General features: G+C 42.6%; 3 protein-coding genes across 9 annotated transcripts in view; 2 read left to right on the top strand and 1 right to left on the bottom strand.

Moving 5' to 3' along the window:
* Positions 1-365: 365 nt before the first annotated feature.
* Positions 366-6,176, top strand: lrriq3 (leucine rich repeats and IQ motif containing 3). Its single transcript, XM_021622307.2, has 8 exons — positions 366-858; positions 1,243-1,566; positions 1,678-1,808; positions 2,318-2,456; positions 2,862-2,939; positions 3,054-3,189; positions 3,385-4,114; positions 5,846-6,176. The coding sequence occupies exons 1-8, from the start codon at positions 580-582 to the stop codon at positions 6,015-6,017; spliced, it is 1,989 nt and encodes a 662-aa protein (XP_021477982.2). The 5' UTR covers positions 366-579; the 3' UTR covers positions 6,018-6,176.
* On the bottom strand, positions 6,175-24,737 carry LOC110536612 (acyl-coenzyme A thioesterase 11). Of its 4 annotated transcripts, none has more exons than XM_036943621.1 (16): positions 24,649-24,737; positions 17,681-17,879; positions 17,369-17,438; positions 17,150-17,210; positions 16,715-16,816; positions 16,449-16,629; positions 13,092-13,245; positions 11,877-11,996; positions 11,454-11,592; positions 11,170-11,225; positions 10,836-10,902; positions 10,579-10,662; positions 10,077-10,210; positions 9,769-9,900; positions 9,385-9,511; positions 6,175-7,634 (listed from the first exon to the last, which is right to left on the bottom strand). In XM_036943621.1, the coding sequence occupies exons 2-16, from the start codon at positions 17,868-17,870 to the stop codon at positions 7,476-7,478; spliced, it is 1,776 nt and encodes a 591-aa protein (XP_036799516.1). In that variant the 5' UTR covers positions 17,871-17,879; positions 24,649-24,737; the 3' UTR covers positions 6,175-7,475. The 4 variants fall into 4 exon arrangements, with proteins under 4 accessions (XP_036799516.1, XP_021478057.2, XP_021478102.2 ...); XM_021622382.2 differs by lacking the exon at positions 24,649-24,737 and adding an exon at positions 19,049-19,206 and having other exon boundaries at positions 6,176-7,634; XM_021622427.2 differs by lacking the exon at positions 24,649-24,737 and adding an exon at positions 19,049-19,206 and having other exon boundaries at positions 6,176-7,634; positions 16,449-16,584; positions 16,805-16,816.
* The window catches only part of LOC110536225 (single-stranded DNA-binding protein 3), a 25,492-nt gene continuing 22,761 nt past the window's right edge, over positions 23,140-25,870 (top strand). For 2 of the 4 annotated variants that reach the window (XM_021622151.2, XM_021621916.2), the window contains exons 1-4: positions 23,141-23,266; positions 24,446-24,623; positions 25,554-25,626; positions 25,781-25,842. In XM_021622151.2, the coding sequence (XP_021477826.2) occupies positions 23,146-23,266; positions 24,446-24,623; positions 25,554-25,626; positions 25,781-25,842 (434 nt within the window). In that variant the 5' untranslated portion in view covers positions 23,141-23,145. Of the gene's footprint in view, positions 23,267-24,445; positions 24,624-25,553; positions 25,627-25,780; positions 25,843-25,870 lie in introns of all 4 variants that reach the window. The other 2 variants (XM_021622000.2, XM_021622077.2) reach the window with 2 other exon arrangements.

Raw genomic sequence — 25,870 nt, 5'->3', positions numbered from 1 at the left:
CCTATCATGATTACAAAGGAACAACGGTATTACAAGCAATATTAGCATAGTTATCACTATAGTTCAGAGTCAGCTCCCTTTCTTTTTCTCCACGTTCTCCATGAGTCTCTTCCTATACTTGAGCATCTTCTCCAAGTGTTTTTCTTTCAGACGTTTAAACAGCCAACAACCCCGTCTTATATACAGTTAGTTGTCGATATCGACATTGGCCAAAAGTTTATGTTAACACCTATTTTATTCGGATGACAGCAAAGCGAGAAACGCACGGTCAACACACCATGCTTTCTGTCTGACGCTTCCGCACAGCGCAAATGTACATATTAACTGTATCCATGACAACATGAAAACCTTGCAGTTCACAGAGACGGCAGCACTGCAACAGTGAGCAAGACTGAGCAAAATTCTCATATGAAATAGCAAAATATTTGATGTCCTATGTTCTACGTGCTAACTTTTAGTTTTATTAATTTTGTTCCGTTTTTTAAAACAAATGTGGCTAGGCTACTATTGTATTATGACCACTAGCCTGTGTAATATGCCTCTTCAAATCAGAGGGAAAATGTGAAGACCACTGAAGAAATGGATTCACTTGAAGCCCAAAGGAAATACCTAGTGACCTGCTCGGAGTCCCTTATATTGAGCCATGGGCAGGGACCAGGTTTGGACCTAGTGGAGAAAGAGACTGACCCTCAACAGGTTGTTATGGTCAATCTGAGCTGCTTACTGCTGAAAAACCTGGATAATGTGGGAAGCTGCAGGTCACTAAGAGTATGCATCTTGGCAGACAATTTTATATCCACGATAGATGCTCTCATCACATGTGTGCATATAGTGAAGTTGGATCTTAAAGGAAATCAGGTACCTTTTACTTAATTAAGGCCTTACCTTTACATAACCAGGAAATCCCAATGATATCAAAAGATCTCTTTCTGAGGGAGACCTAGATATGACTCAATTCACTTGATTTGAGTGGTATATCTTGTTCCTTTGCTATACCTGATTGATACTGTCAGTATCTGATTGTAGTACAACCATTTATATTCTGTATCATACTAAACATGGTTAATACTGTATCTTGCTCTCTTTTTTTGGAATTTTGCAGATGCCTTGCATTCAGAATATGAAATGTGAGCATGATGTAGTCTAGCTCTGGTCTGGGGTGTTACTGCTACTCATTAATAGAGGAATGGGCAGTAAAGCCCTGGACCAGAGCTAGATAAATGTATTCCATCTGTCTTTCAGATAACCCAACTCCCCGGCGTAGTGTTCTGGGACAGCCTGAGACGACTCCAGCTGCTCCATCTCCATGACAACAACATTGGGACTAGAAAGAACATTGAGGGGTTGTCAGGCTGTCCTAACCTCACAGCATTGACCCTCTACGACACACCGCTCAGCCTAAAGGGAAACTACAGACACTGCATCATCAACAGCATCTGGTCACTGAAGGCTCTGGATAACTTTGTGGTCTCTGACGAGGAGATCATTGAAAACTGGATCCTCCCTCTGCATTTCAAAACCCTCTGTCATCATTTTTACTTGAACCTCTATCCAGCAGCTAAGATGGTTTGTAGGCCTTCTTGTGCTCCTTGATGTCATTTTAAATGTGTTTCCCATGTTATATCCATGGTGTATCCTCCATAATTTTTCCATAAACATTTATATTGTCTCATCCAGGGGCCTTATCAGAGTGAAATGAGAGCAATCCATAAGATTATATCAGAGGTCAATAGGATCCAGTCCGTTTATTCTCCAACCTTGATCATCCAACGATGGATCAGGGGACATCTGACCAGAAAAAGGCTTGGGTAAATCATTTACTGTTGCCATACTGTTCAATGAAAATTGACACAAGTATTCCATAAAAGGGGCAATCAGCAGTTGCTACATCAATATTTTGACTTATAAATTAATGATATGTACCCATTGATTCTTGAAGAATATAACTGTCGCACCCCAGCAGAACCCCAAATATGAGCTTGTTATACTCCAATGTTTTTAAACAAAGTAAATGTAAACAAACACTGTATAGCCTCAGAACATGGTTAGTTCTATAATTTTTAGATCATTGATGGTCAGTCCTTTGAGCGTAATTACATTTCTCCAGTCCCATCCCTCAGCTTTTTACCAAAACAGTGGCGCGGAGAACACTTATTGTTTCAACTTCTGATTATCCCTTTAAAGAATTGATTTATATAGGAAACCAAAGCCTCGTATAGGAGATAATTTTCATTGATCGCACACAATCACCTCTCTTTCCTTGTGTATTCTGTGTCATGGTGTTTCACTGAAATGTTATCTGTTTTTATTCTGTCAGACTTGTCCCTGCTGTGCCGAGCCGGGAGAGGTTCAGCATCAGAGTCCATCTGTCCCCCATTCCCTCTGTGGAGACAGACAGTCAACAGACGCAGGGAGAGACATGGGTCAAAGAGTGCACAGCTAAACAGCACCTGCAGGTTTGGACCCCCAATAATTTCCTTACACCCTGCAATGTAGCTCAGTGTCAACCGGCTCCGAGTGGGAATGCTGATCTAGGATCCGTTTTGCCTTTTAGATCATAATAAATAAGATTACATGGACGGGGGGACCTGATCGTAGATCAGTACTCCTACTTTAAGACACTTGATACTCCTAGAATGAAACACCCACTCAATCCAGTTTATATGGCCTCCATTATTCCACTTTAATTTACAGACATGGATGAAAAGGTATATGTATATGTATAAGTCATGTATAAGTTATATGAATACTGTCATTGTGAAACCATTTAAAAAATAAACAACTAGGCAAACATCTGATAATATTTGTAGAGTTTCTGTTTTAGTAAACAACATTTGTCATGATCTGAGAATGTTTTCCAGAGGCACGAGGAACAAGATGCGAAAATCAAGAGATTGTATGTCAATCTGAAGAAATTGGTGCAGGCTGGTAGCCCAGAGGTAAAAAGTTAACATGTTTTTCTGACAGCTATTTTCGTTTCCCCATGCGTTTTCCCATGCAATATATGTAATTACATGTGAACTATAGAAGTGGTTTTTTTCCCTGTTTGACAGGTTATACAAGAGGTGGTGACAAGCCAGGCGTCTTTAGAGGCCAAGAAACAGAAAGACATCAGTCCTCCGCATAACACCCTTCAGAACAGTAAGACCATGAGGTCCAACAGAGCCAAGCACAGTGAGGCGAAAAGAGGTAGGATTGCATCTCAAATGGCACACTATTCCCTATATAGTGCACTACTTTTGACCAAGGACTTATATAGGGGATAGGGTGTCATTTGGTATGCAGATGTAAGAGTAACATTAGACTCCAGCATGACCTTTCTAATCATCACAATAGTGTTGTTATTGGAGTACATTTATGATGATCTTGTCTGTCTCTGATCAGACTTCACTGCTGCAGAGGAGTTCTATGAAGAGAAGCTTGGGAAAATGTGTTTCCGCCTCATCGGCTTCAAGGCTCTGGTCCACCAGGTCGAGCCTGTCAGCAACATGCTCATCTCCCGGCAACAGGGGGGACGGGACATCCGCAGCGCCATCCGCCTGTTCCACACACAGCGTCCCGAGCCACCCAAGCGGCCCCAACCTCGACCACCCCTGATCAACGCAGAGAAGCGTCTGATGGGTCGCTGCCTTGGCTCCATCAGCCTAGCCCCCTTCCAGGTGATCCAGCGGGCCTATCGGATGAGGGAGCAGGCCGAGGCCCTGCAGAGAAGGGCCAAGCAGGTGGCCCATTCCCAGGCTCGGAGGGAGGGCGCCCAGGGCCAGCGCCACGGCCTCCTGGAGGCCCGTAGGGAGGTAGTGCTCCAGGTGAGAGAGAAGGAGCAGGAGGAGGTGGAGGGGGCCCTGGCCCTGCTGAGAGCTAGCCGGGACAGGGAGGTGCAGGAGGTCAGGCAGAGACACGCTGTGTTCCTGGAGGAGAAGAAGAGGCGTGCATCGGAACGGGCCATGGTTGTCGCCTTCAGCAGGCAGCATGCCTTCCTGTCCAAGACGGTCAACAGGCATGCTGTGCGGCAGAGGCAGAGTCACACCCAGCAGGAGAGGAGTGTCATGGTTGCCAGCAGCAGGCAGCAGTCCCGGATTCAGAGGGAACTCATAATGGGATGCATAGAGGACAGGTACTGTAGGGTCAGCAAGAGGATCACCTCTAAACTTACCTCAATCTTATCATTGTCATTCAGTATGATTTTAAAACCCTTTATAAAGCCTAAATACTGTAGCTGCTTCATGGGAAATGTATAATAATAATATATACATGTTATAACAGACCCTTTTTTATACCACCTACAGTGCATTCGGAAAGTATTCAGACCCCTTTACTTTTTACACATTTTGTTACGTTACTGCCTTATTCCAAAATGTATTAAATCATTTTTACCCTCATCAATCTACACACACTACCCCATAATGACCAAGCAAAAACAGGTTTAGAAATGTTTGCTAATTTCTGAAAAAAATACAACTGAAATATCACATTTACATGAGTAGTATTCAGACTCTTTACTCAGTACTTTGTTGAAGCACCTTTGGCAGTGATTACAGCCTTGAGTCTTCTTGAATATGACGCTACAAGCTTGGCACACCTGTATTTGGGGAGTTTCTCCCATTTTTCTCTGCAGATCCTCTCAAGCTCTGTCAGGTTGGATGGGAAGCATTGCTGCACAGCTATTTTCAGGTCTCTCCAGAGATGTTAGATCGGGTTCAAGTCCTGGCCACTCAAGGACATTGAGACTTGTCCCGAAGCCACTACTGCGTTGTCTTGGCTGTGTGCTTAGGGTCGTTGGAAGGTGAGCCTTCGCCCCAGTCTGAGGTCCTGAGTGCTCGGGAGCAGGTTTTCATCAAGGCTCTCTATGTACTTTGCTCTGTTCATCTTTGCCTCTATCCTGACTAGTCTCAGTCCCTGCCACTGAAAAACATCCCCACAGCATGATGCTGCCACTAACATGTTTCACCATAGGGATGGTGCCAGGTTTCCTCCAGATGTGACGCTTGGCATTCAGGCCAAAGAGCTCAATCTTGGTTTCATCAGACCAGGTTGTCATGTGCCTTTTACTGTGGAGTGGCTTCTATTTGGCCACTCTACCATAAAGGCCTGATTGGTGGAGTGCTGCAGAGATGGTTGTCCTTCTGGAAGGTTCTCTCATCTCCACAAAGGAACTCTAGAACTCTGTCAGAGTGACCATTGGGTTCTGGGTCACCTCCCTGACCAAGGCCCTCCTCCCCCGATTGCTCAGTATGGCTGGGCGGCCAGCTCTAGGAAGAGTCTTGGTGGTTCCAAACTTCTTCCATTTAAGAATGATGGAGGCCACTCGGAGCTCTACGGATAATTCATGCGACCTCATGGCTTGGTTTTTGCTCTGACATGCACTGTCAACTGTGGGATCTTATATAGACAGGTGTGTGCCTTTCCAAATCATGTCCAATCAATTGAATTTACCACAGGTGGACTCCAATCAAGTTGTAGAAACATCTCAAGGATGATCAGGATGTACCTGAGCTCAATTTCCAGTCTCATAGCAAAGGGTCTGAATACTTATGTAAATAAGTTTTTTTGTTTTTTGTTTTTTTGCCTAAAAACCTGTTTTAGCTTTGTCAATATTGGTATTGTGTGTAGATTGCTGAGGGAAAAAAATATTTAATACATTTTAGAATAGGGCTGTAAAGTAACAAAATGTGGAAAAAGTCAAGGGGTCTGAATACTTTCCCGAAGGCATTGTATTTAGCATGGCATGATTATTGATAATTGAGGCATCTATGAATGTGTTATAAATGGTTTATGAAGGCTTCATAAAGCCTTGGAAGTTATTTTAAAGTGGGACCATTCTCGTGTTTTCTGTTACGTATTACAGGCAACAGTCTCTAAAGGAGGAGGCCATTACATCCAGAGTGAACAGAGACACTTATCTGGCCACAAAGCACACCAACCAACTCCTCCGAGCCCAGGAGAGAGTGGCCAGTGTGAAGGCCAGCCATGCCAAGATGGAGGTCCTGCATCCTGTACCGGTCAACCAGACTGCCTGATCACCACCTCTGGTCCCCCTGTATCCCTCCACCATGCTTCACAAATGTTTAATGCTATAAACTGTTTTTGGGGGGGCTATTTGTTTATCTTTAATTCTGTTTATGAAACCACAAGGAGTAAGGAATGTGAGGATTCTGGGAAGATGAACAAGAGAGGTCAAACCAAGGTCTATAGTGTTTATTGTTTGAGTGAAATCACAGAAATTCATTCACCTCATGATGTCTACTCATGTTGAAATACTTGGCCATTGTCCACATCTGTTTCTTTTTTTTTTTAAAGCTAACCATTAGTCTCTCAAATCAAAATTACAGTTAATGTACATCTTGACTACAGATTTGAAAGGTTGATTACGAACATGATTCAATGAGGTAGGACATATCCTACCAGTATTTTAAAACAAGCTGCATGTAAATGCTCAGGCATGAACTAGTCTGCTTTTTTACCCACAGTTCAGTAGCTAGAGACAAGGCAGAACATGTACAAGCATGTCAGACTCAACTGAAGCATAACAAACCAATTTGCATGTCTCACATTCATAGGGCTACTAACTGTTTAAATGCCTCTAACATTTATTACAGAGCGTAGTATTGCACATTTTAAAAATATTAGGTCTAAATAGCCTGGTCCCAGATATGTTTGTGCTGTATAGCCAAGTCATTGCCATGGTCATTGTCATGCCAAACTGGGACCAGGCAGTCTAAAAGTTCTGGCAGTCTAAGAGTATTTAACTAGGCAAGTCAGTTAGGAAAAAAAATATTATTTACAATGTTGACCTACTCTAGCCAAACCCGGACGATGCTGGGCCAATCATGCGCCGCCCTATGGGACTCCCAATCACGGCTGGATGTGAAACATCCTGGATACGAACCAGGGACTGTAGTGATGCCTCTTGCACTGAGATGCAGTGTCTTAGACTGCTGCGCCACTCGGAAGCCTAACTGCAGCATAACAAACCAACTTGCATACTTCTCATGTGCATAGGGCTACTAACTGCCCAGATAAGACCTAACATTTAATACAGAGCCCAACTGCAATAAGTAAGTAACCTGTAGTGTATAAAATGTACACTGGAATATCACATCAAAGACAGTAACACCAGTAACAACAAAAAGTCCTTTGACTAATCCCACATTTAAGAAATGCATAACTTCTGATTTCCTTGGCAGTTGAGGTCGAGAGGGGGTATCCCAGAACTGTATCTCCTAAGGAGGAGAGGGGTGGATTTTTTAAATTTTACCTTTATTTAACTAAGCAAGTCAGTTAAGAACAAATTCTTATTTTCAATGACGACCTAGGAACAGTGGGTTAACTGCCTGTTCAGGAGCAGAACGACAGATTTGTACCTTGTCAGCTCGGGGATTTGAACTTGCAACCTTTCGGTTGCTGGTCTAACCACTAGGCTACCCTGCCGCCCCATGGGGTAGGAGGTGCTGGGCCAGCATGATGAAACCATTCGGTCACAGGTCAGAGGGGGGCAGGATGGCCAGGCTGTCTCTGTTCTCCTCCAGGTACTTGTTGCAGGAGTAGAAGGTGCCGTAGAAGCTGGAGGAAAGGCCTGCAATGTCGTTGGAGATGTAAGGGAGGACTCCTGGTGTGGCTTGGTTGTAGTAGGAGATCTGAGGTAAAACACAGGGACAATGTGGTCCAAAAAGAAAACAAAAAGCACATATTCTATAATATTTATGACTGAAAACATGTATAATGTAGAAGTACTAAACTCAGCAAAAAAAGAAACGTCCTGTCTGTCAACTGCGTTTATTTTCAGCAAACGTAACATGTGGAAATATTTGTATGAACATAACAAGATTCAACAACAGGCATAAACTGAACAAGTTCCACAGACATGACTAACAGAAATTGAATAATGTGTCCGTGAACAAAGGGGGGGGGGGGGGGGAGATCAAAAGCAAAAGTATCACTGACAGTCCTGTCTTGCAGGAAATCATGCACAGAACGAGCAGTATGGCTGGTGGCATGTAATGCCGGACGGTCATGTCAGGATAAGCCTGCAGGAAGGGTAACATGAGGGAGGAGGATGTCTTCCCTGTAACGCACAGCATTGAGATTGCCTGCAATGACAACGAGCTCTGTCCGACGACGCTGTGACACATCGCCCCCAGATCATGATGGACCATCCACCTCCAAATCAATCCCGCTCCAGAGTACAGGCCTCGGTGTAACGCTCATTCCTTCGACGATAAACACTAATCCGACCATCAACCCTGGTGAGACAAAATCGTGACTCGTCAGAGAAGACCACTTTTTGCCAGTCCTGTCTGGTCCAGTGACGGTGGGTTGGTGCCTATAGGCAACGTTGTTTCCGGTGATGTCTAGTGAGGACCTGCCTTACAATAGGCCTACAACCCCTCAATCAAGCCTCTCTCAGCCGATTGCGGATTTTCTGAGCACTGATGGAGGGATTGTGCGTTCCTGGTGTAACTTTGGCAGTTGTTGTTGCCATCCTGTACCTGTTCCGGAGGTGTGATGTCCGGATGTACCGATACTGTGCAGGTGTTGTTACACGTGGTCTGCCACTGCGAGGACGATCAGCTGTCCATCCTGTCTCCCTGTAGCGCTGTCTTAGGCATCTCACAGTACGGACATGGAAATGTATTGCCCTGGCCACATCTGCAGTCCTCATGCCTCCTTGCAGCATGCCTAAGGCACGTTCACGCAGATGAGCAGGGACCCTGGGCATCTTTCTTTTGGTGTTTTTCAGAGTCAGTAGAAAGGCCTCTTGAGTGTCCTAAGTTTTATTAACAGTGACCTTAATTGCCTACCGTCTGTAAGCTGTTAGTGTCTTAACGACCGTTCCACAGGTGCATGTTTATTATTTGTTTATGGTTCATTGAACAAGCATGGGAAACAGTGTTTAAACCCTTTACAATGAAGATATGTGTTACTTGGATTTTTACTAATTATCTTTGAAAGACAGGGTCCTGAAAAAGGGATGTTTCTTTTTTTGCTGAGTTTATCATCTATCTAGATGTAATGTATATCAAAATATCAAATTTCTTTATTCTTGCTATGTAACTACTGTAGAAAAATATAAAAAGTACCATGTATGTAAAATGTATATGTAACAAAAGAAAGATGTAAAAACAACATTTATTTTTGTCCTCCGAAGAGGGTGGGTGGAAAGCTTGCACTTCTTTCTACACTCAGCTTACAGGATAAGGTGTATACACCGTGGGATGAAGAAAATCACTGAGCTAGCTGGTCCCAGATCTGTTTCTACTGTCTTACCAACTACGGTTGCTGTCATGTTTGACATGACAATGACCATAGAAGTCGCCTTTATAGCACAAACAGATTTTGGACCAGGCAAGCTTTTCGCTTAGCTAGCGAAGAGCCCCATTGCCCCACCTTGGTGACAGCATTGGACTCCTCCCAGATACTGAAGCCGGCACAGAGCACCTCCCCCCGGGTGTAGTCCTCAGTGGCAGGATGGGTCGGCAGGGTGACAGAGCGCAGGGCAATCAGGTACGGGTCCCTGAGGTGGACAGAAGAGGTGGATCGCACCGTTAGAGCGTGATAAAGATGTGGAATTGGGCAGGTTGATAGATACAGTACTGTGGGACACAACCAGACCCGGCCGGGTAAGTTATGGTGAAGTGAGAACATAAAAAGAATGCAGTGCCATTGGAAAGTAGGAAGGATTGTTGAGTCATTGGGGAACAATGACCAAGCAAAACATAAAGCATATTGGTGAAGTCAAGATGCTGATGGATGACAGACAGGCCGCGTTACCTGGAGTCACAGGGCTTCCTCCTAGAGGCCAGAAGGATGAAGTCCTGGCCCTTCCCCCCCTTACTGACACACGGAGTGGCCACGCGGTAGATAGTGTCATCCTCATCTGCCTGGATGATCACATCACATTTTCTACATAGGACGAAAGGGAAAAGGCACACAGTGAAATTGAGGATCCAAATGTAGATTGGATATCGGATATCAAAAGGATTATAGTAACTACTTTGTGAATGGTTGTGACCACTTGTGGCTGTGTTCCGACTAGCTGTGACTGTTGTGACTACGTCAGTTGTGAATGTGTTACCCACTGGTAATGCCTGTCCCACTCATGTCTCCTGCGCAGGTCTGAGAGCAGATGAAACGCTTGTTCAGCAGGGACAGTGACATGAGTCTCCACTTTAAAACACAGTATCTGGTTCTCCTCCAGCGTGTACAGACGGACCTGGGAACAGATCAGGAAAGAGGGGGGTTAATCCATGAATATAGGATCTTTACATGTTAAAGCAGAGCCTATTCCTTTACTAACACAGGCATGACATATTATTGACATCTAGTGGAATGTTATATGTGGCGAGCTCCTTTAAGACGGTTGACTTGTTGCACATTCCTTCCTCCCAGTCCCAACTTAATCAAATCAACATGTGGGCCGAATTCGGGGGGGTGCAACTATGACTGTGCATTAGAAAGTAATGATTTGATTAGACAGTGGGAGGAGGAGAGGGGACACATGCAATCCTTGAACATCATTCTAATTAATAATATCAATGGTGTTGAATCATATTCTTACCCTTTTCTACTTACAATACTAACCTTATTTTTCTCAGAGCTTAACATCCAGTTGCTTCGAGCAGCCATCATTTTCAGTGCAGACACATTGTTGTAGCTGAGATACATCTGGGGAAAATAAGGTTTGGATTCAGAATCGGTAGAATGATTGTTGTTTCAAAACAAGCACAGGCCAGTACACAGGAAGGCAGTAGAGTGTTAAATCTGTTATCAAACCCCAAAACACATTTAATCTAGGAGTAGTAGTAGTAAGTTGTGGTCCGTTTGTGTTTGTGTGTTACCTGGTTGCTGATGTCCCAGGGCACAGACAGAGGAACCTCCGTTTGCTTGCAGGAGATTATGTACTTTCTGTAAACAGACAGTGTATAGTAATGTCAAAACAGATGAAAATGTGTTGACTCAATGGTTTGGTTTACTGTTTACACACTAATTCAGGGGTATCACTCAATCAGCCCGATTTAATGTGGCCTGGCATGATGTCTTAGCAAAAAAATTATATACTGTATATAATTGATTTTTAAGGCAGGGGGCTCATCTACTGGAGGGGCAAAATGAGTTTGACACCCCCTGCACTAACTGATAGAAATGGGACTGTGATGATTTTCATCTCCTCACCTATCCAGACGGATCTTCTTCCTAGCAATAGCCTCCTGATAGCGTCTCTTCCCATCCTGACAATTAAATAAACAAGTGAAATGGGCTTTCACAGTTCTGCAACAACATTGGATGAGCAGACGCATGTATCTCTTAACATTACAAATTCAACAACCATATGGCATTTCTCAATATAGACCTCCATAAACACACACACACACACACTCTCTTGCATGCAGTCTCTCTCTCACACACACTCCACAGGTCCAACAGCCTGTTCTTCTGAGGTCATCTGCAGAACTCACCACAGGTTCGGGTCGTATTCGGGGTAATGTACGTGGCTTCCTGTCCTTGTCCAGCACCTCAAAGGTCATGAAGGCGCTGTTGATGTGCCGCAACGCACCCGCACCCTGGTAGGCCTCTGCACATACACCCACCTCCATACTGGAACACCCACACACAAGCACAAATAGGTTGTATAGACTAATATCCTACAAACATAAAAGGTTGCCATACCCGTTTCCCATTCATTGGTTTGTTGCCAGTAAATATCCCTCAAAGCTGAAATTGAGTTCATTCAGTTCATTGGGGCTCACCGTAGCAACAACAAAAAATCTTACGTTTTTCAACAGAAACGAAAACAGGCGGTTGTTATTGGACAGTGGTTGAGAACAAGCGGTTCTAATTTTCTTCAGTTTGGTGCCTAATGAATAAGACTTGTGTTTCACCTGTGTTTGAAGGCATTGTTAACAATGGCCTTTAGCACCAGCCGGTCACCGATGTGAGACGGGCCCCGGAAGTGGAACATGTCTATGGTCCTCAGAGTGGGGTGAGCGTTACACAGACGACTACAAAGTAAGAGTGAGATGAGCGAGAGAGAGAATGAAGGAAAGAGAGCATATTAGACTAATAGTATTATCAAATTTCTTCGCCAGAAGAAAAAGTCAACCTGGTTTAGATCTACTCATTCTACTAAATACACTGAATAAAAATATAAAATGCATCATGGAACAATTTCAAAGATTTGACATAAGGAAATCATTCAATTGAAACCTATGGATTTCACATGACTGGGCAGGGGTGCACCCATGGGTGGGAGCCAGGCCCAGCCAATCAGAATGAGTTTCCCCAAAAAGAGCTTTATTACAGACAGAAATATTCCTCAGCAACGCTCTCCCAAAACTTGATACATCAGTGGCATTGTGTTGTGCGACAAAACTGCACATTTTAAAGTGTTTTATTGTCCCAAGCACAAGGTGCACCTGTGTAATGATCAAGCTGTTTAATCAGCTTCTTGATATGCCACACCTGGCAGGTGGATGGATTATTTTGGCAAAGGAGTAATGCTCATTAACTGGGATGTAAACAAATATTTGTGGACAAAATGTAAAAGAAATAAGCTTTTTGTGCTTAAGGAACATTTCTGGGATCTTTCATTTCAGCTCATGAAACATGTGACCAACACTTTACATGTTGTGTATATATTTTTGTTCAGTGTATATTAAAAGACCCAGAGCAGTCAAAATGTGATTTTTCTGTGTTATATAGATTTCCACACTATGAGGTTGGAATAATACCGTTCAAATTATGATAATGCCCTTTTAGAGTAAGAGCTTTTAGTCTGCCTAGTGACATCAGCAGGCGGTTAACTAGTTAATAGACAAATAAGAAAGAGAGGTCCAACCCTCTCTACCCATAACAGCTAGTTTTTAGTTTTCCCCTCCCCACTCATAGTCCAAGCAAAATTCTTGCTTGAGAAATTGATATTTTTGTTTCTTTTTGACAATTTGAATTGAAAAACAATCACAGTAAGGTACTTAATTGTTACCCAGAAATGACGTCTGCATGGGGCCTTTAATATATACTAACTATCTCCATATTCTGTCACAGTAAGAAACCTCATTATCTCTATGAGAAGGACAGGCTACAGACCAGACACTCACCATGCTGCGATGGTGGCCACGTTCTCCATCCAGGCCATGATCTGACCCCCGAAGGTGCTGACCTGGTGGTTGGCATGGGGAGGCAGCACCAGCTCCACGCTCTCCACCCGGGTTCGCTCTGCTGACACCGCACCCTGGTATTCCTGACACTCTCCTGTTGACACGCACACAGACACATACTGGACTGTAATGCTGCTCTACACCAGGCTGGGCACGGGTGTGACTGCCACTGATATCATTTCATATTAGAGATAAGTGGGACTTGGACATCTGTGGTATCCTGTGACATGTAAAGGTTATAAATAGGGCCTTATCAGCTATAACTAGGACCTTATCAGCTATAACTACATTTACGTCAACTTTTCGGTTACTGGCCCAACACGCTTAACCCCCTGCCGCCCTGAGGCCTTACGGTGCAGTCGGAAAATATTTAGACCCCTCGACTTTTTCCATATTTTGTTACGTTACAGCCTTATTCTAATATAGATGAATTATTTTTACCCCTCATCAATCTACACACAATACCCCATAATGACGACGCAAAAGCAAAAACATTTAGAAAATGTTGCAAAAAATAAAATAAAAACTGAAATACCACATTTACATAAGTATTCAGACCCTTTACTCAGTACTTTGTTGAAGCACATTTGGCAGCAATTACAGCTTCTAGTCTTCTTGGGTATGACGCTGCAAGTGTGGCACACCTGTATTTGGGGAGTTTCTCCCATTCTTCTCTGCAGATCCTCTCAAGCTCTCAGGTTGGATGGGGAGCGTCGCTGCACAGCTATTTTCAGGTCTCTCCAGAGATGTTCGATCAGGTTCAAGGCAGGGCTCTGGCTGGGCCACTCAAGGTCATTCAGAGACTTGTCTTGAAGCCACTCCTGTGTTGTCTTGGCTGTGTGCTTAGGGTCGTTGTCCTGATGGAAGGTGAACCTTCGCCCCAGTCTGAGGTCCTGAGTGCTCTGGAGCAGGTTTTCATCAAGGATCTCTGTACTTTTCTCTGTTCATTTTTCCCTCGATCATGACTAGTCTCCCAGTCTCTGCCGCTGAAAAACATCCCCACAGCATGATGCTGCCACCACCATGCTTCACCATAGGGATGGTGCCAGGCTTATTCCAGGCGTGATGCTTGGCATTCAGGCCAAAGAGCTCAATCTTTAGGTGCCTTTTGGCAAACTCCAAGCGAGCTGTCATGTGCCTTTTACTGAAGAGTGGCTTCCGTCTGGCAACTCTACCATAAAGGCCTGATTGGTGGAGTCATGCAGATATAGTTGTCCTTCTGGAAGGTTCTCCCATCGCCACATAGTAACTCTGTCAAAGTGACCATTGGGTTCTTGGTCACCTCCCTGACCAAGGCCAATTCTCCCCCGATTGCTCAGTTTGGCAGGGCAGCCAGCTCTGGGAAGAGTCTTAGTGGTTCCAAACTTCTTCCATTTAAGAACGATGGAAGCTACTGTGTTCTTGGGGTCCTTCAATGCCGCAGAAATATATTGGTACCCTTCCCCAGATCTGTGCCTCGAAACAATCCTGTCTCTGTGCTCTACGGACAATTCCTTCAACCTCATGGCTTTCTTTTTACTCCGACATGCACTGTCAACTGTGGGACCTTATATAGACTGGTGTGTGCTTTTCTAAATCATGTCTAATCAAATGAATTTACCACAGGTGGACTCCAATCAAGTTGTAGAAACATCAAGGATGATCAATGGAAACAGGATGCACGTGAACTCAATTTTGATTGTCATAGCAAAGGGGAACAAAATTAATGTCATCCATTTTAGAATAAGGCTGTAACGTAACAAAATGTGAAAAAAGGGAAGGGGTCTGAATACTTCCCGAATCCACTGTATGTGGGCCTTATAAGCTCTAACTAGAGCCTTAAAGGAAGCCTTATCATAAGAAACAGAATGAATAAAAAGGGTGTCTCCATTCAAGTCAATGATGGCATAATAGGTGGACTGGCATCCACTTGGAGTGTACCCATGCCAGGAAGTAAAAGTAGGGAAGTGTACCCTCCAATCTGTGCTTTGATTTGTTGAGTCAACTCAACTGACATTACAAAAAAATACATTCCATTGCATGAGCCACATCAGTTAGCATCATTTTAATGAACATTCTACATTACTATGGCAATCCACCATCAGTTGATAGAATATTCCAAAATACCATGGAAATTATTGCATCACAATACCAGGCAACCATTGCGATGAGTTTACCAGTCAATAGTCAGGGTTAGAGCTTCAAAGGCCGTTCTATTCATTCCATTTCTATGGTCCTTATAAACTGTAACTAGGGCCTTGTAGGGTCCTTATACCACGTGTTCAACTCATTCCACGGAGGGCGGAGTGTCTGCTGGTTTTCACTTCACCCTTGTACTCGATTGATAAATTAAGGTCACTAATTAGTAAGGAACTCCCCACACCAGGTTCTCTAGGTCTTAGTTTAAAGGAAAAAACAAAAACCTGCAGACACTCTGCCCTCTATGGAAAGTTTCTGCAACCCCTGCCATATAAGCTATAATTAGGGCCTTAAAGAAGCCTCATAAGCTGTAACTAGAGGATTCCCTGGTCAGGTCACATGGTCAGGAAAGACTCGGTGCCATAGTACCAAAGTCTTGACAGTATAATACCAAATCAAATCAAATTTTATTTGTCACATACACATGGTTAGCAGATGTTAATGCGAGTGTAGCGAAATGCTAGTTGAGTTGAGCTGTGTGTTGAGCTGTGTGTTGAGCTGTGTGTTGACAGTATACTACCTAGTTGAGCTGTGTTGACAGTATAATACCTAGTTGAGCTGTGTGTTGACAGTATACTACCTTGCTGAGCTGAGTTGTGTGCTGACAGAATAATACCTAGTTGAGCTGTGTGTTGACAGTATACAACCTAGTTGACCTGTGTTGAAAGTATACAACCTAGTTGAGCTGTGTGTTGACAGTATACTACCTAGCTGAGCTGTGTGTTGAGCTGTGTGTTGACAGTATACAACCTAGTTGAGCTGTGTGTTGACAGTATAGTACCTAGCTGAGCTGTGTGTTGACAGTGTAATACCTAGTTGAGCTGTGTGTTGACAGTATAATACCTAGCAGAGCTGTGTGTTGACAGTATAATACCTAGCAGAGCTGTGTGTTGACAGTATAATACCTAGCAGAGCTGTGTGTTGACAGTATAATACCTAGCAGAGCTGTGTTGACAGTATAATACCTAGCAGAGCTGTGTTGACAGTATTATACCTATCTGAGTTGTGTGTTGACAGTATAATACCTATCTGAGTTGTGTGTTGACAGTGTACTACCTATCTTGAGTTGTGTGTTGACAGTGTACTACCTAGTTGAGCTGTGTGTTGACAGTATAATACCTAGTTGAGCTGTGTTGCTGCTCAGTAGGTCTGTGATGATCTCAGCATGAGTCAGTCTCATCCTCCTCCTCTCTGCCGCGATGCTGTACTCCATCTGCTCTGTCTGCGTCCGCGGAATCACCTGCTTCAGCTGCACCTGCACGTGCACACACACACACCCCAACACTGTGTGTGTGTCCACCTATTGAAGCATGACATATTGATGTGGTTGATACGTCCAACACTGTCAAACCAAGATAGGTGCCCCCTCACTCTTCAGCCCTCACCTTCCCCTCCTCGGTACGTCGAGCCACAAAGGTGGCAAAGGCATTGCACACGTTCCACTGGCAGCTACTGAACAGGTCCTCACAGCTTACCGTGATGCCCACCTGCGGATAGGGCCCACATGGCATCATATTATGACACCAGGCAGAGTGCCAGACATATTGTTACATACATATATTAGTAAGGTCTCGTCACAAATGGTGCCCTCTATTCCCTAAGTGTACATTTTTATCATTGAACATAGGTTACCATTTGGTGAATTAAAACGGGACTAGATTCTACAGTAAAGAACACCGGTTGGAAACAGGGATCCTCTATTATGGAACAGCATTGTGTATAATTTCTCTCCCCAACATACATTATTAATGATTTCAAAACAAAAGTTCAATAGATTCAATATTTACTACACAAAGATCAAAGATGGTGTCCCCACAAACCTCCATGCTGGATGTGAAGGCTCTGTTCACTTTTGCCTTGATGTTAACAACCTGTCCGACTCTGCGTAAAAAATAAACAAACATTTCTATGATCAACATTGGACAGTGGTTACAGTGTGAACAGAAGAACACCAGCCCCTCCTTTATGTGGCTAAGCTAAAGTCTATAATTCACTGTAAATATACTTAAAAGGTATGTTTCAGGAAGTGAAATACTTACCCTATAGTGTGCTCAAAGTGGATGTCGTCAACAGAGGCAGTAATACAGGGAGACCCAGCATGTCTTTCAGCTGTGACAACATAGAGGTCCACAAACATCATATGTACAGTACATACGTGCCTTCTTGGCTGACAGGACTCCATAGCTGTTGATCTCAAGCTACGTCTCGGAGGGCTGCAGTCAGAGTCTGCGTCCCAAATTACACCTTATTTCCAAAAAGTGTACTATTTTGTGCCAGAGCCCCAGGTTGGGACTTGAGAGGGACCACTTTTTCTTTAGAGGTCATACTATGAGGTTAAGGTCATAGCTCACCAGACAGGCAGGCTGTGGAGTCCATCCACTTGAGCAGCTGTCCTACGCTGAGCTCTCCACAGTGGTTGGCGTGGCAGGGCATCACGATCTGGCTCATCTTGACCTCTGTGGGGTTCCTGTACACCTCGCCACTCTCCAAGATGAAGAGGGGATCCTCCATGGGGTCTCTGTCGCCCTTCTCACACGACATGACTCTGGACTGTACAGCGGGACACAGGGGAAAAGTAGAAGTTAAAGTTTATTACAGTACTTGAAAGGGATAGTCTCATTCTAGTGTGTCATGCATGGTGTTATAACAATTTATAGTGTTATAACCATTTATTGTACACTGTTTCACCTCGTTAAAAAAGGTGCTGCTATGTTGGTTTTAGAATACAAACAATAAAGAATATTGTAGTTATTCAAGCTCTTTGAATAAATTATTATATTAGCTCATTATACCAAGGTCTTAGTGGCACCCTATTTATAACATTCGAGGAAATCTTAATCTAGTTACAAGGAAAAATTATTCAGAACAAAACAGATTATTCCACAGTCTGAGCTAAGCCTACTTGGCTCCAGAAGGACTATAGGTGAACAAGAGGCAATTCCCACCCTAACTGCTTTGTTTATACAATGGGTCTCATGGAAATACCAAAATAACTTATACAACGGAGTAATCACGTCTCAATTAAACTAAACATGTTGTTCCTCTTTTTTTGCAATTTTCTCCTGTTTGTGCCTTCAAATAATACTTCGCTCAACAAGCACACTCATTTTGGACCAGAGCCACTGCCCCAACAAAATAGTTTTTGTGCTTCGCATAAGAAGGTGCTTTACTTGGGAAAAAATCTGTAGCTCAGTTTGTCATCTGACAGATTGCTTAAAAACATGTTTTTCCCTCGAAGAACACTATGTAATGCTGTATAATAATACCCTTAGTGAATTGGATAGGAAACTCGAAAGACTCGCTGACTGTAGACCACGCATCTGGTTGAAAATAAATCAACTTCAAAGAATAGACTACAGTGTATTCTTCTATTACGGCTAAAATAGAACGTTGCAGTTAGTCTATTTGTATTATCAACTGTCTGTTCCAGCTCACTGTTCAAATGAAATGGTCACCTGTCTCGTGCTCACCGGACATGCGACTTAGTGGAGCAGTAGCAGTGACGTCCAATAGACTGGTTTACTGTACAAACGGGATTCGTCCAGTTATTCGGTTATTATCTCACACTCATGAGACTACTAGGCTATACGCGTGGTGGAATGAGTCACTCACTGATGGAATATATTGACAGAGTAAAACGTGACAGAGTAAAAACAATGACTAGGCAATCGCTCTTTAAACGTTTTACATAATTTCCCAAGACAATAAAATAGACTTACCCAAAGGGAACTTTTCAGCAGACGGTCAGGTCACATTTGCATGAATGAATAAGCAAAACAAAACTTTTCAGTCTCGTGTAAATAAATCTGCACACCACCCACTCTCTGCCAATTCCTTCATTCTTCGGACACAACTGTGTGGCATGCATGCAATGATGTATATAAACCCTGGAAGACTGATTCCACCGCGCAGACATCTTGGTACTCCTCCTGGGTTCTCAAAACGATTTTGGAAGCTATAGAAATGCATTTATTAACGTCTAGTTTCGTTTTTGACACGTTTATTATATTACATTCACCTTAATGCATACTTTTAAATATATTATGTGAGCTAAACATACAAATAAATAAAAAAATTCAGAGTACTGTTACTGTCCCCACCACAAAAAAAACAACCAATAAATACATGTGATTTTGTCCTTGAAACATTTAATTGAAATACTGTAGAATTCCATGAATTCCGATGAGCACTCCTAATAGAGAGTGCCAATATGGCCGCCTGGCGGCTTCATAGACTCTCAACGGCCAATACATAGCGCCAGCAATCAAGGGTTTATATACATCACTGGTGGCATGACGCCACTAAACAGAGCAGACACACCTCCTGTTGCTGGAGGTGGGGTACCAATTTAAATGACACTTTTTAAGGTGGAACTTTAATGTGGAAATGGTCCATTAACAGTTTTAAATATTTAAAGCTGAGATCTGCATGAATGAGCGCCACTGGGGTATTTGTTATCGTTTTAAAACTGGGCAGAGGAGCATCATGCAGTATTGTAAAAACGTTCATAGTAGGATAAATACTCTGCTGTTCTATTGGGCTTGCAATGATGTGCAAGCCCAATAATTGGTTAATTTCCCATTAGATTAATGTAAATATTCACTTTTGAATTATGAATCATTTTCAGAGATCCATTTGAGATATAACAACAAACATGGTAATGCGCTCCCAAGTGGTGCAGTGGTCTAGGACACTGCAACTCAGTACACGAGGTGTCACTGCGGTACCTGGTTTGAATCCAGGCTGCATCCCATCTGGCTGTGATTGGGAGTCCCATAGGGCAGTGCACAATTGGTCCAAACCTGTAGCCAGGGTAGGCGTCACTGTAAATAAGAATTTGTTCTTAACCGACTTGCCTGGTTAAATAAAACTTTTTGTTAGAAAAAAATGATTCACATTTCTAATGTGAATATTTACATTCATCTAATGAGAAATAAACCAAAAATTCATTGGGGAAATAAAGTACAGTACACGACCCAGTGCCCCTGCCGATGACATAGGTGCAGACCTCTGTCCAAGGGAGGTAACACTATTCCTCTCATAAAGTGTTCCACATACACAACCTAATGTGAACAGGGAAGTCTTAGCGATTATCCAATGACCATGTCGGCATAAGCTGTGCCATAAAGGTTCAGATCTATTGACTGAGATGGCATATATTACTATGCCCCCCCCCCCCCCCCCCCATTCTGAAATTGAATTTCTGTCCCCCCAAGTTTTATCATTGGAATATGATACAAAACAAGGCAACAGTGTGCTTTAGAACCATGCGTACATTTCTGAGCGGTCAGGTAGGCTGTTTGGAGTGTTTATCCGACTGGATAAAAATAATAATAATTATGTCCCCCCCCCACTTCTAAAACTAAAGTTACGTCCCTGTATAGCCTATACCACAAGGTCCCCTGAAAGATAACTGCAGTGGTTCCCAAACTTTTTATAGTCCTGTACCCATTCAAACATTCAACCTACAGCTGGGCACCCCCTCTAGCACCAAGGTCAGCGCACTGTTGTTTTTTTGCCATCAATGTAAGCCTGCCACACACACACACTATACGATACATTTATTAAACATAAGAATGAGTGTGAGTTTGTCACAACCCGGCTCGTGGGAAGTGACAAAGAGCTCTTATAGGATCAGGGCACAAATAATAATCAATAAGGAAGACATCCTCTTTTGCAAACCAATAATTTTGCTCTTTATTTAGCCATCTTACATATAATACCTTATTTGTTCATCAAAAATGGTGAATAACTCAAAACAGGTTAATGAGAAGGGTATGCTTGAAAGGATGCTCATACCTCTGCAATGTGCACAAAAAAACATACAATGATGGAAAGACCTGTGTGTTGCCCTTGTTAATGCAGACAGAGAAGAGCTCCAACTTCTTAATCATAGCCTCAATTTTGTCCCTCACATTGAATATAGTTGCGGAGAGTCCCTGTAATCCTAGATTCAGATCATGCAGGTGAGAAAAAACATCACCCAGACAGGCCAGTCTTGTGAGAAACTCATCATCATGCAAGCGGTCAGATAAGTGAAAATTATGGTCAGTAAAGAAAACTTTAAGCTTGTCTCTCAATTTAAAAAAATGTGTCAATACTTTGCCCCTTGATGACCAGCGCACTTCTGCATGTTGTAAAAGCGTTACATGGTCGCTGCCCTTATCATTACATAATGCAGAAAATACTTGAGTCTTCAGGGGCCTTGCTTTAACAAAGTTAACAATTTTCACTGTAGTTTCCAAAACATCTTTCAAGCTGTCCGGCATTCTCTTGGCAGCAAGAGCCTCTCGGTGGATGCTGCAGTTTACCCAAATGTCATCGGGAGCAACTGCTTGCACGCACGTTACCACTCCACTATGTCTCCCTGTCATGGCTTTAGCGCCATCAGTACAGATACCAACACATCTTGACCAGCAAAGTCCATTTGATGTCACAAAGTTGTCCAGTACTTTAAAAATACAATCTCATGTTGTCCTGGTTTGCAAAAGAGGATGTCTTCCTTAATTGACCGCCCATAAACGTAACAGACCTATACCAGGATCTGTGCCGGGCCCGCCACGTCTGTTGACTCATCCAGCTGTAACGCATATAATTCACTAGTTTGTATGCGAAGCAGTAATTGTTTCAAAACATCTCCTGCCATGTCACTGATGCGTCGTGAAACAGTGTTGATTGAGGAATGCTTTGTCTGTATAGTTTTTGTCCTTTTCCCCCAGCATTGTCCCAGCCATATCTGCGGCAGCAGGAAGAAATAAGTCCTCCACAATAGAGTGAGAATGAGGCTTGCCTGTCCTAGCCACTCAGTAGCTCACCATATAAGACACTTCTAGACCCTTCTTATTAATGGTATCTCTTGCTTTTATACTGTCTTACTACTCAAAAGTCATCTTTATTTTCGCTGAAAATGCTCCCGTGGCTTATTTTCCAAGTGGTCATGTTTCGTTTCTAAATGTCTGTGCAAGAGTGAAGGTTTCCCACGACAGAGAAACGGTTTGTGATTGGATGTTAATTATTTGACTAGGCCACCTGTATTTGACATTGTGTTGTTATTTCGCTTAACACTAGATGGTTTATGTCTTGTTTTGCACATATGAATATTACAGTTTAATGTTATCTTGGGCGACAAAAAACACCCAAATGTATAGTCCCGTTGGAAAATATAAATGTACTGTTTGAAAATGTGAAGAATGATTTTGTTATAAAAATAAAAAAAACGTGAATCACATTTTAATTTGGCGTAACCCCGTACCAAAGTTTGCCTATAGTGAATTTAAGGTTACAGGTTGAGAGCCAAGATAGTTTTTTTTACATAATATTTACAGAACGAGTGCCAGCCAGCTCTCACAATTTACCCCAATAAGTTAAGATTAGTTCATAACCAAGTTGGAAGGTGGTAATCACCAGTTGTGAAGTTGTAATTAGTTGTAATTACCAGTTGGATGCATTCACGTGCTGCAACAACCATAAGATAAAAGTACAGCTATCATGCTTTTAAACAAATGATAGTGTTCAAAAAAACATTAATTTAGTTATTTTTATAAAGAAGGTTTGCTGTTGCATTTAACTGCTGAAAATGTTATCAAGGTAATTTCCTTAGTAGGTGATGACAGAGTTCAGGGATGAATGACGAGTTTCCCACTTGTAATTTCCAGTTGGAGGGGCATTCAAATGGATTTTCCCCATGCATGTAGTAAATACCACATTCCCAGTTGGTTATGAACGCAGCATTATAGCCTCGTCTGCTGACGGTTTCAAGACCCCCTCCCCCCCATCAACTAACTGTGACTGGCACCTCGACTATCGCGGAGTTGAAATGCATTGTCATATCTGGAGGCCTATTTGGTTTACAGAAATTCACCAGTCGATCAGGAATAAGATGTGTGTTGTCAATGAGAACAAAACTAGGTTAAACAACTCCAGAAAAATACTTTCAGGTAACTAGTTTGAGTCTAATCGGATTTAAATAAAATGAGAAGACCATTTTTAAACGATGGTGTGTGTGTGAGGCTACAGTAGGCTAGCCTTTAATTTGCAAAGTTCCAAAAATAGAAGGCTAATGACAATACAAATGGTAGCAATGTGATATCAGGACATTCGAATTGCACGTTTTAGGATACAATACTACTTTTCAGCCAGACGCGTGAGAGCATGTATCTTGTTTACCTACGGGTGCTTCGTTACAGTCAAGCTTTTAAGAACACGTGAACCTATTCCACATCAACAACCAATAAGGTGTATCTTTTTACTTGCCGTTTTCTTAAAGAGGAAGATGCTGCTACTTCAGTTCAGATCTAATACTCGTGAATAGTCAATTATAAAATATTAGACTAGATGGAAACAGGTGGTAGCCTAGACCTATTATTATTTGACCCTGCTGGTCATCTATGAACATTTGAACATCTTGGCCATGTTCTGTTATAATCTCCACCCGGCACAGCCAGAAGAGGACTGGCCACCCCTCATAGCCTGGTTCCTCTCTAGGTTTCTTCCTAGGTTCTGGCCTTTCTAGAGTTTTTCCTAGCCACCATGCTTCTACACCTGCATTGCTTGCTGTTTGGGGTTTTAGGCTGGGTTTCTGTACAGCACTTTGAGATATCAGCTGATATAAGAAGGGCTATATAAATACATTTGATTGATAAAAAATAAAAAACCTGCTTAGCGGGAAAAAAAACTTTGCATTTCACAATAGTCTATGACTGACATTTCAAACACAGCAATTATATATAATATGGGTTAACATTAGCATAACCCGTTCGCCTAAAATTAAAATACACTAAACATGTTTTGTTTTGCTCATGTTCAATGGAAAAAGTATAATTTAGGCTCCAATAATCAGTTACAATTTAATAAATTGTCGTCATAGCAGGGCTGAAACTGGAGTGCTTGTCTAGATGATACCTCTCAATGTTGAATAAAGTGTGCCTTTTATTCTTACTTTGCATGATAATGAACGTTGGGATATGTAAAGTAGATATCCTACAGTAACAACCACCTCCAATTGGCAACAGCAAAGCATGACATAACGTTAAGGCAGGGCTAAATGGAATTCCTGTACGCTCATTGGTGAAAATAGTTGCCAGTCAATTTAGCCCTATCCCCTTCTCCTTGACCAGGCTCGGTTGAGAAGTGCAGTAAGGAGTGCGAGAGAGGGTCGCGGCCGTGGCAGACTGATGGTCTGACAGATGAAATAGCGAAAATAGAGAAAGATAAGGCGGGCGTTCACCCTCACAAAATCATGTTCCCTAAAGGCAAAGGGTCCGCTGTGCCGTCAGATGGACAAGCACGGGAAAAGTAAGTTTTCAAACATATTTCTTACCTAATGCATATTATACCCCACCTCGGCTTTGTGGTTTGCCGGACAGCGAATTTCCTCTTACGGAGGAGGATGGAATTGAATGAACCGCCTTGTCTGCTCGCCATTCGTTCCCGTTTCTGACTTTGGCTTTATGCTCTTCCTTGGCCTCATTACTGCACGTAAATGGGTGCTTTTATTTTCAATTAAGGGTCTGTAAACTATATCTATATATTTGTTTATGGAAAAAATGAATAGCTTAAACAAATGCACCGTCCAATTTGCTTTACGTATTGTATGTTACATTAATTGGTTAAAATGTAGCTTCCCCCAGTGTTTTGGTTACTACTTTGTTTGAGTTAGCCGCTACGAGGGTTGTATCCAACACTCATTTATCGACCTATAATTACGCGTTTTCTTCTTGGTTACAATGTTTCCGATTTGAAATGTTTGGAAAGCCATCGTGCGAAAAGGCCCTTTGGAGTCGGTGGTCCATGCAAACCGTCTGACTTAAAATTTAGGGGTGTATTCATCCTGCCGATTCTGTTGCAAAACGTTTCTGAAACGGAAACGAACGAAATAGGGCGGGACCTACAAAAAATGTGTCCAATAGAAACTCGTTTTACTTACAAAACGGAACTGCAACTGTTTGGACAAATTATTACACAACTGAACTGTCGATCATGTGTCTCAAAGTGCAAGGCATCTTAGTTGATTAGAGACCAAACACCCACCATCAATCAGGCCCTCAAGGACTGGACTCACCCCTACATTAAGCCTACTAAATTTACTTCCGTTTGTGTCTAGGCTAATTTGTCTGCTTTATAATAGAGTCAAATGAGGCTAATTTAGAGGAGACTCAAATGTAGTTCTAAAACATTTGCTTTTTATGCCATAATATTATTATTCAAACTTGTTTTTGTTCGCAGGTTAGCTTTATACGTGTATGAATATTTGTTACACATAGGAGCACAGAAGTCTGCACAGACCTTTTTATCAGAGGTGAGTATTTACTATTAACTGGATATCGGTCCTATCCATGTGACCACACTTCAATAACAAACTAATTCCCACTTTGAATCAATAAATGTCATTTTTTTTGTTAAAGTAGGCCCTATTGTTCATTCAAAATGTTTTTTATTCTCCCCTTTTCCAGATCCGATGGGAAAAGAACATCACACTCGGGGAACCCCCTGGGTTCCTACACTCTTGGTGGTGGTAAGTGTTCCGTATGTCAATCAGTGTG

The sequence above is a fragment of the Oncorhynchus mykiss genome, chromosome 1 (assembly GCF_013265735.2).
Source record: "Oncorhynchus mykiss isolate Arlee chromosome 1, USDA_OmykA_1.1, whole genome shotgun sequence".
Classification (NCBI taxonomy): Eukaryota; Metazoa; Chordata; class Actinopteri; order Salmoniformes; family Salmonidae; genus Oncorhynchus; species Oncorhynchus mykiss.
This window is presented reverse-complemented; position numbering and strand designations above follow the sequence as displayed.

Excerpts from the sequence above, each read along its gene's own strand:
- lrriq3 (XM_021622307.2), top strand. The coding sequence starts at position 580 with ATGGATTCACTTGAAGCCCAAAGGAAATACCTAGTGACCTGCTCGGAG. Across the intron at positions 2,457-2,861 it reads CAGCTAAACAGCACCTGCAG|AGGCACGAGGAACAAGATGC; the intron begins GTTTGGACCCCC and ends AATGTTTTCCAG. Across the intron at positions 2,940-3,053 it reads TGCAGGCTGGTAGCCCAGAG|GTTATACAAGAGGTGGTGAC; the intron begins GTAAAAAGTTAA and ends CCTGTTTGACAG.
- LOC110536612 (XM_036943621.1), bottom strand. The coding sequence starts at position 17,870 with ATGTCGTGTGAGAAGGGCGACAGAGACCCCATGGAGGATCCCCTCTTC. Across the intron at positions 17,211-17,368 it reads CACTTTGAGCACACTATAGG|AGTCGGACAGGTTGTTAACA; the intron begins GTAAGTATTTCA and ends TTTTTTACGCAG. Across the intron at positions 10,663-10,835 it reads CCTGGGACATCAGCAACCAG|ATGTATCTCAGCTACAACAA; the intron begins GTAACACACAAA and ends TATTTTCCCCAG.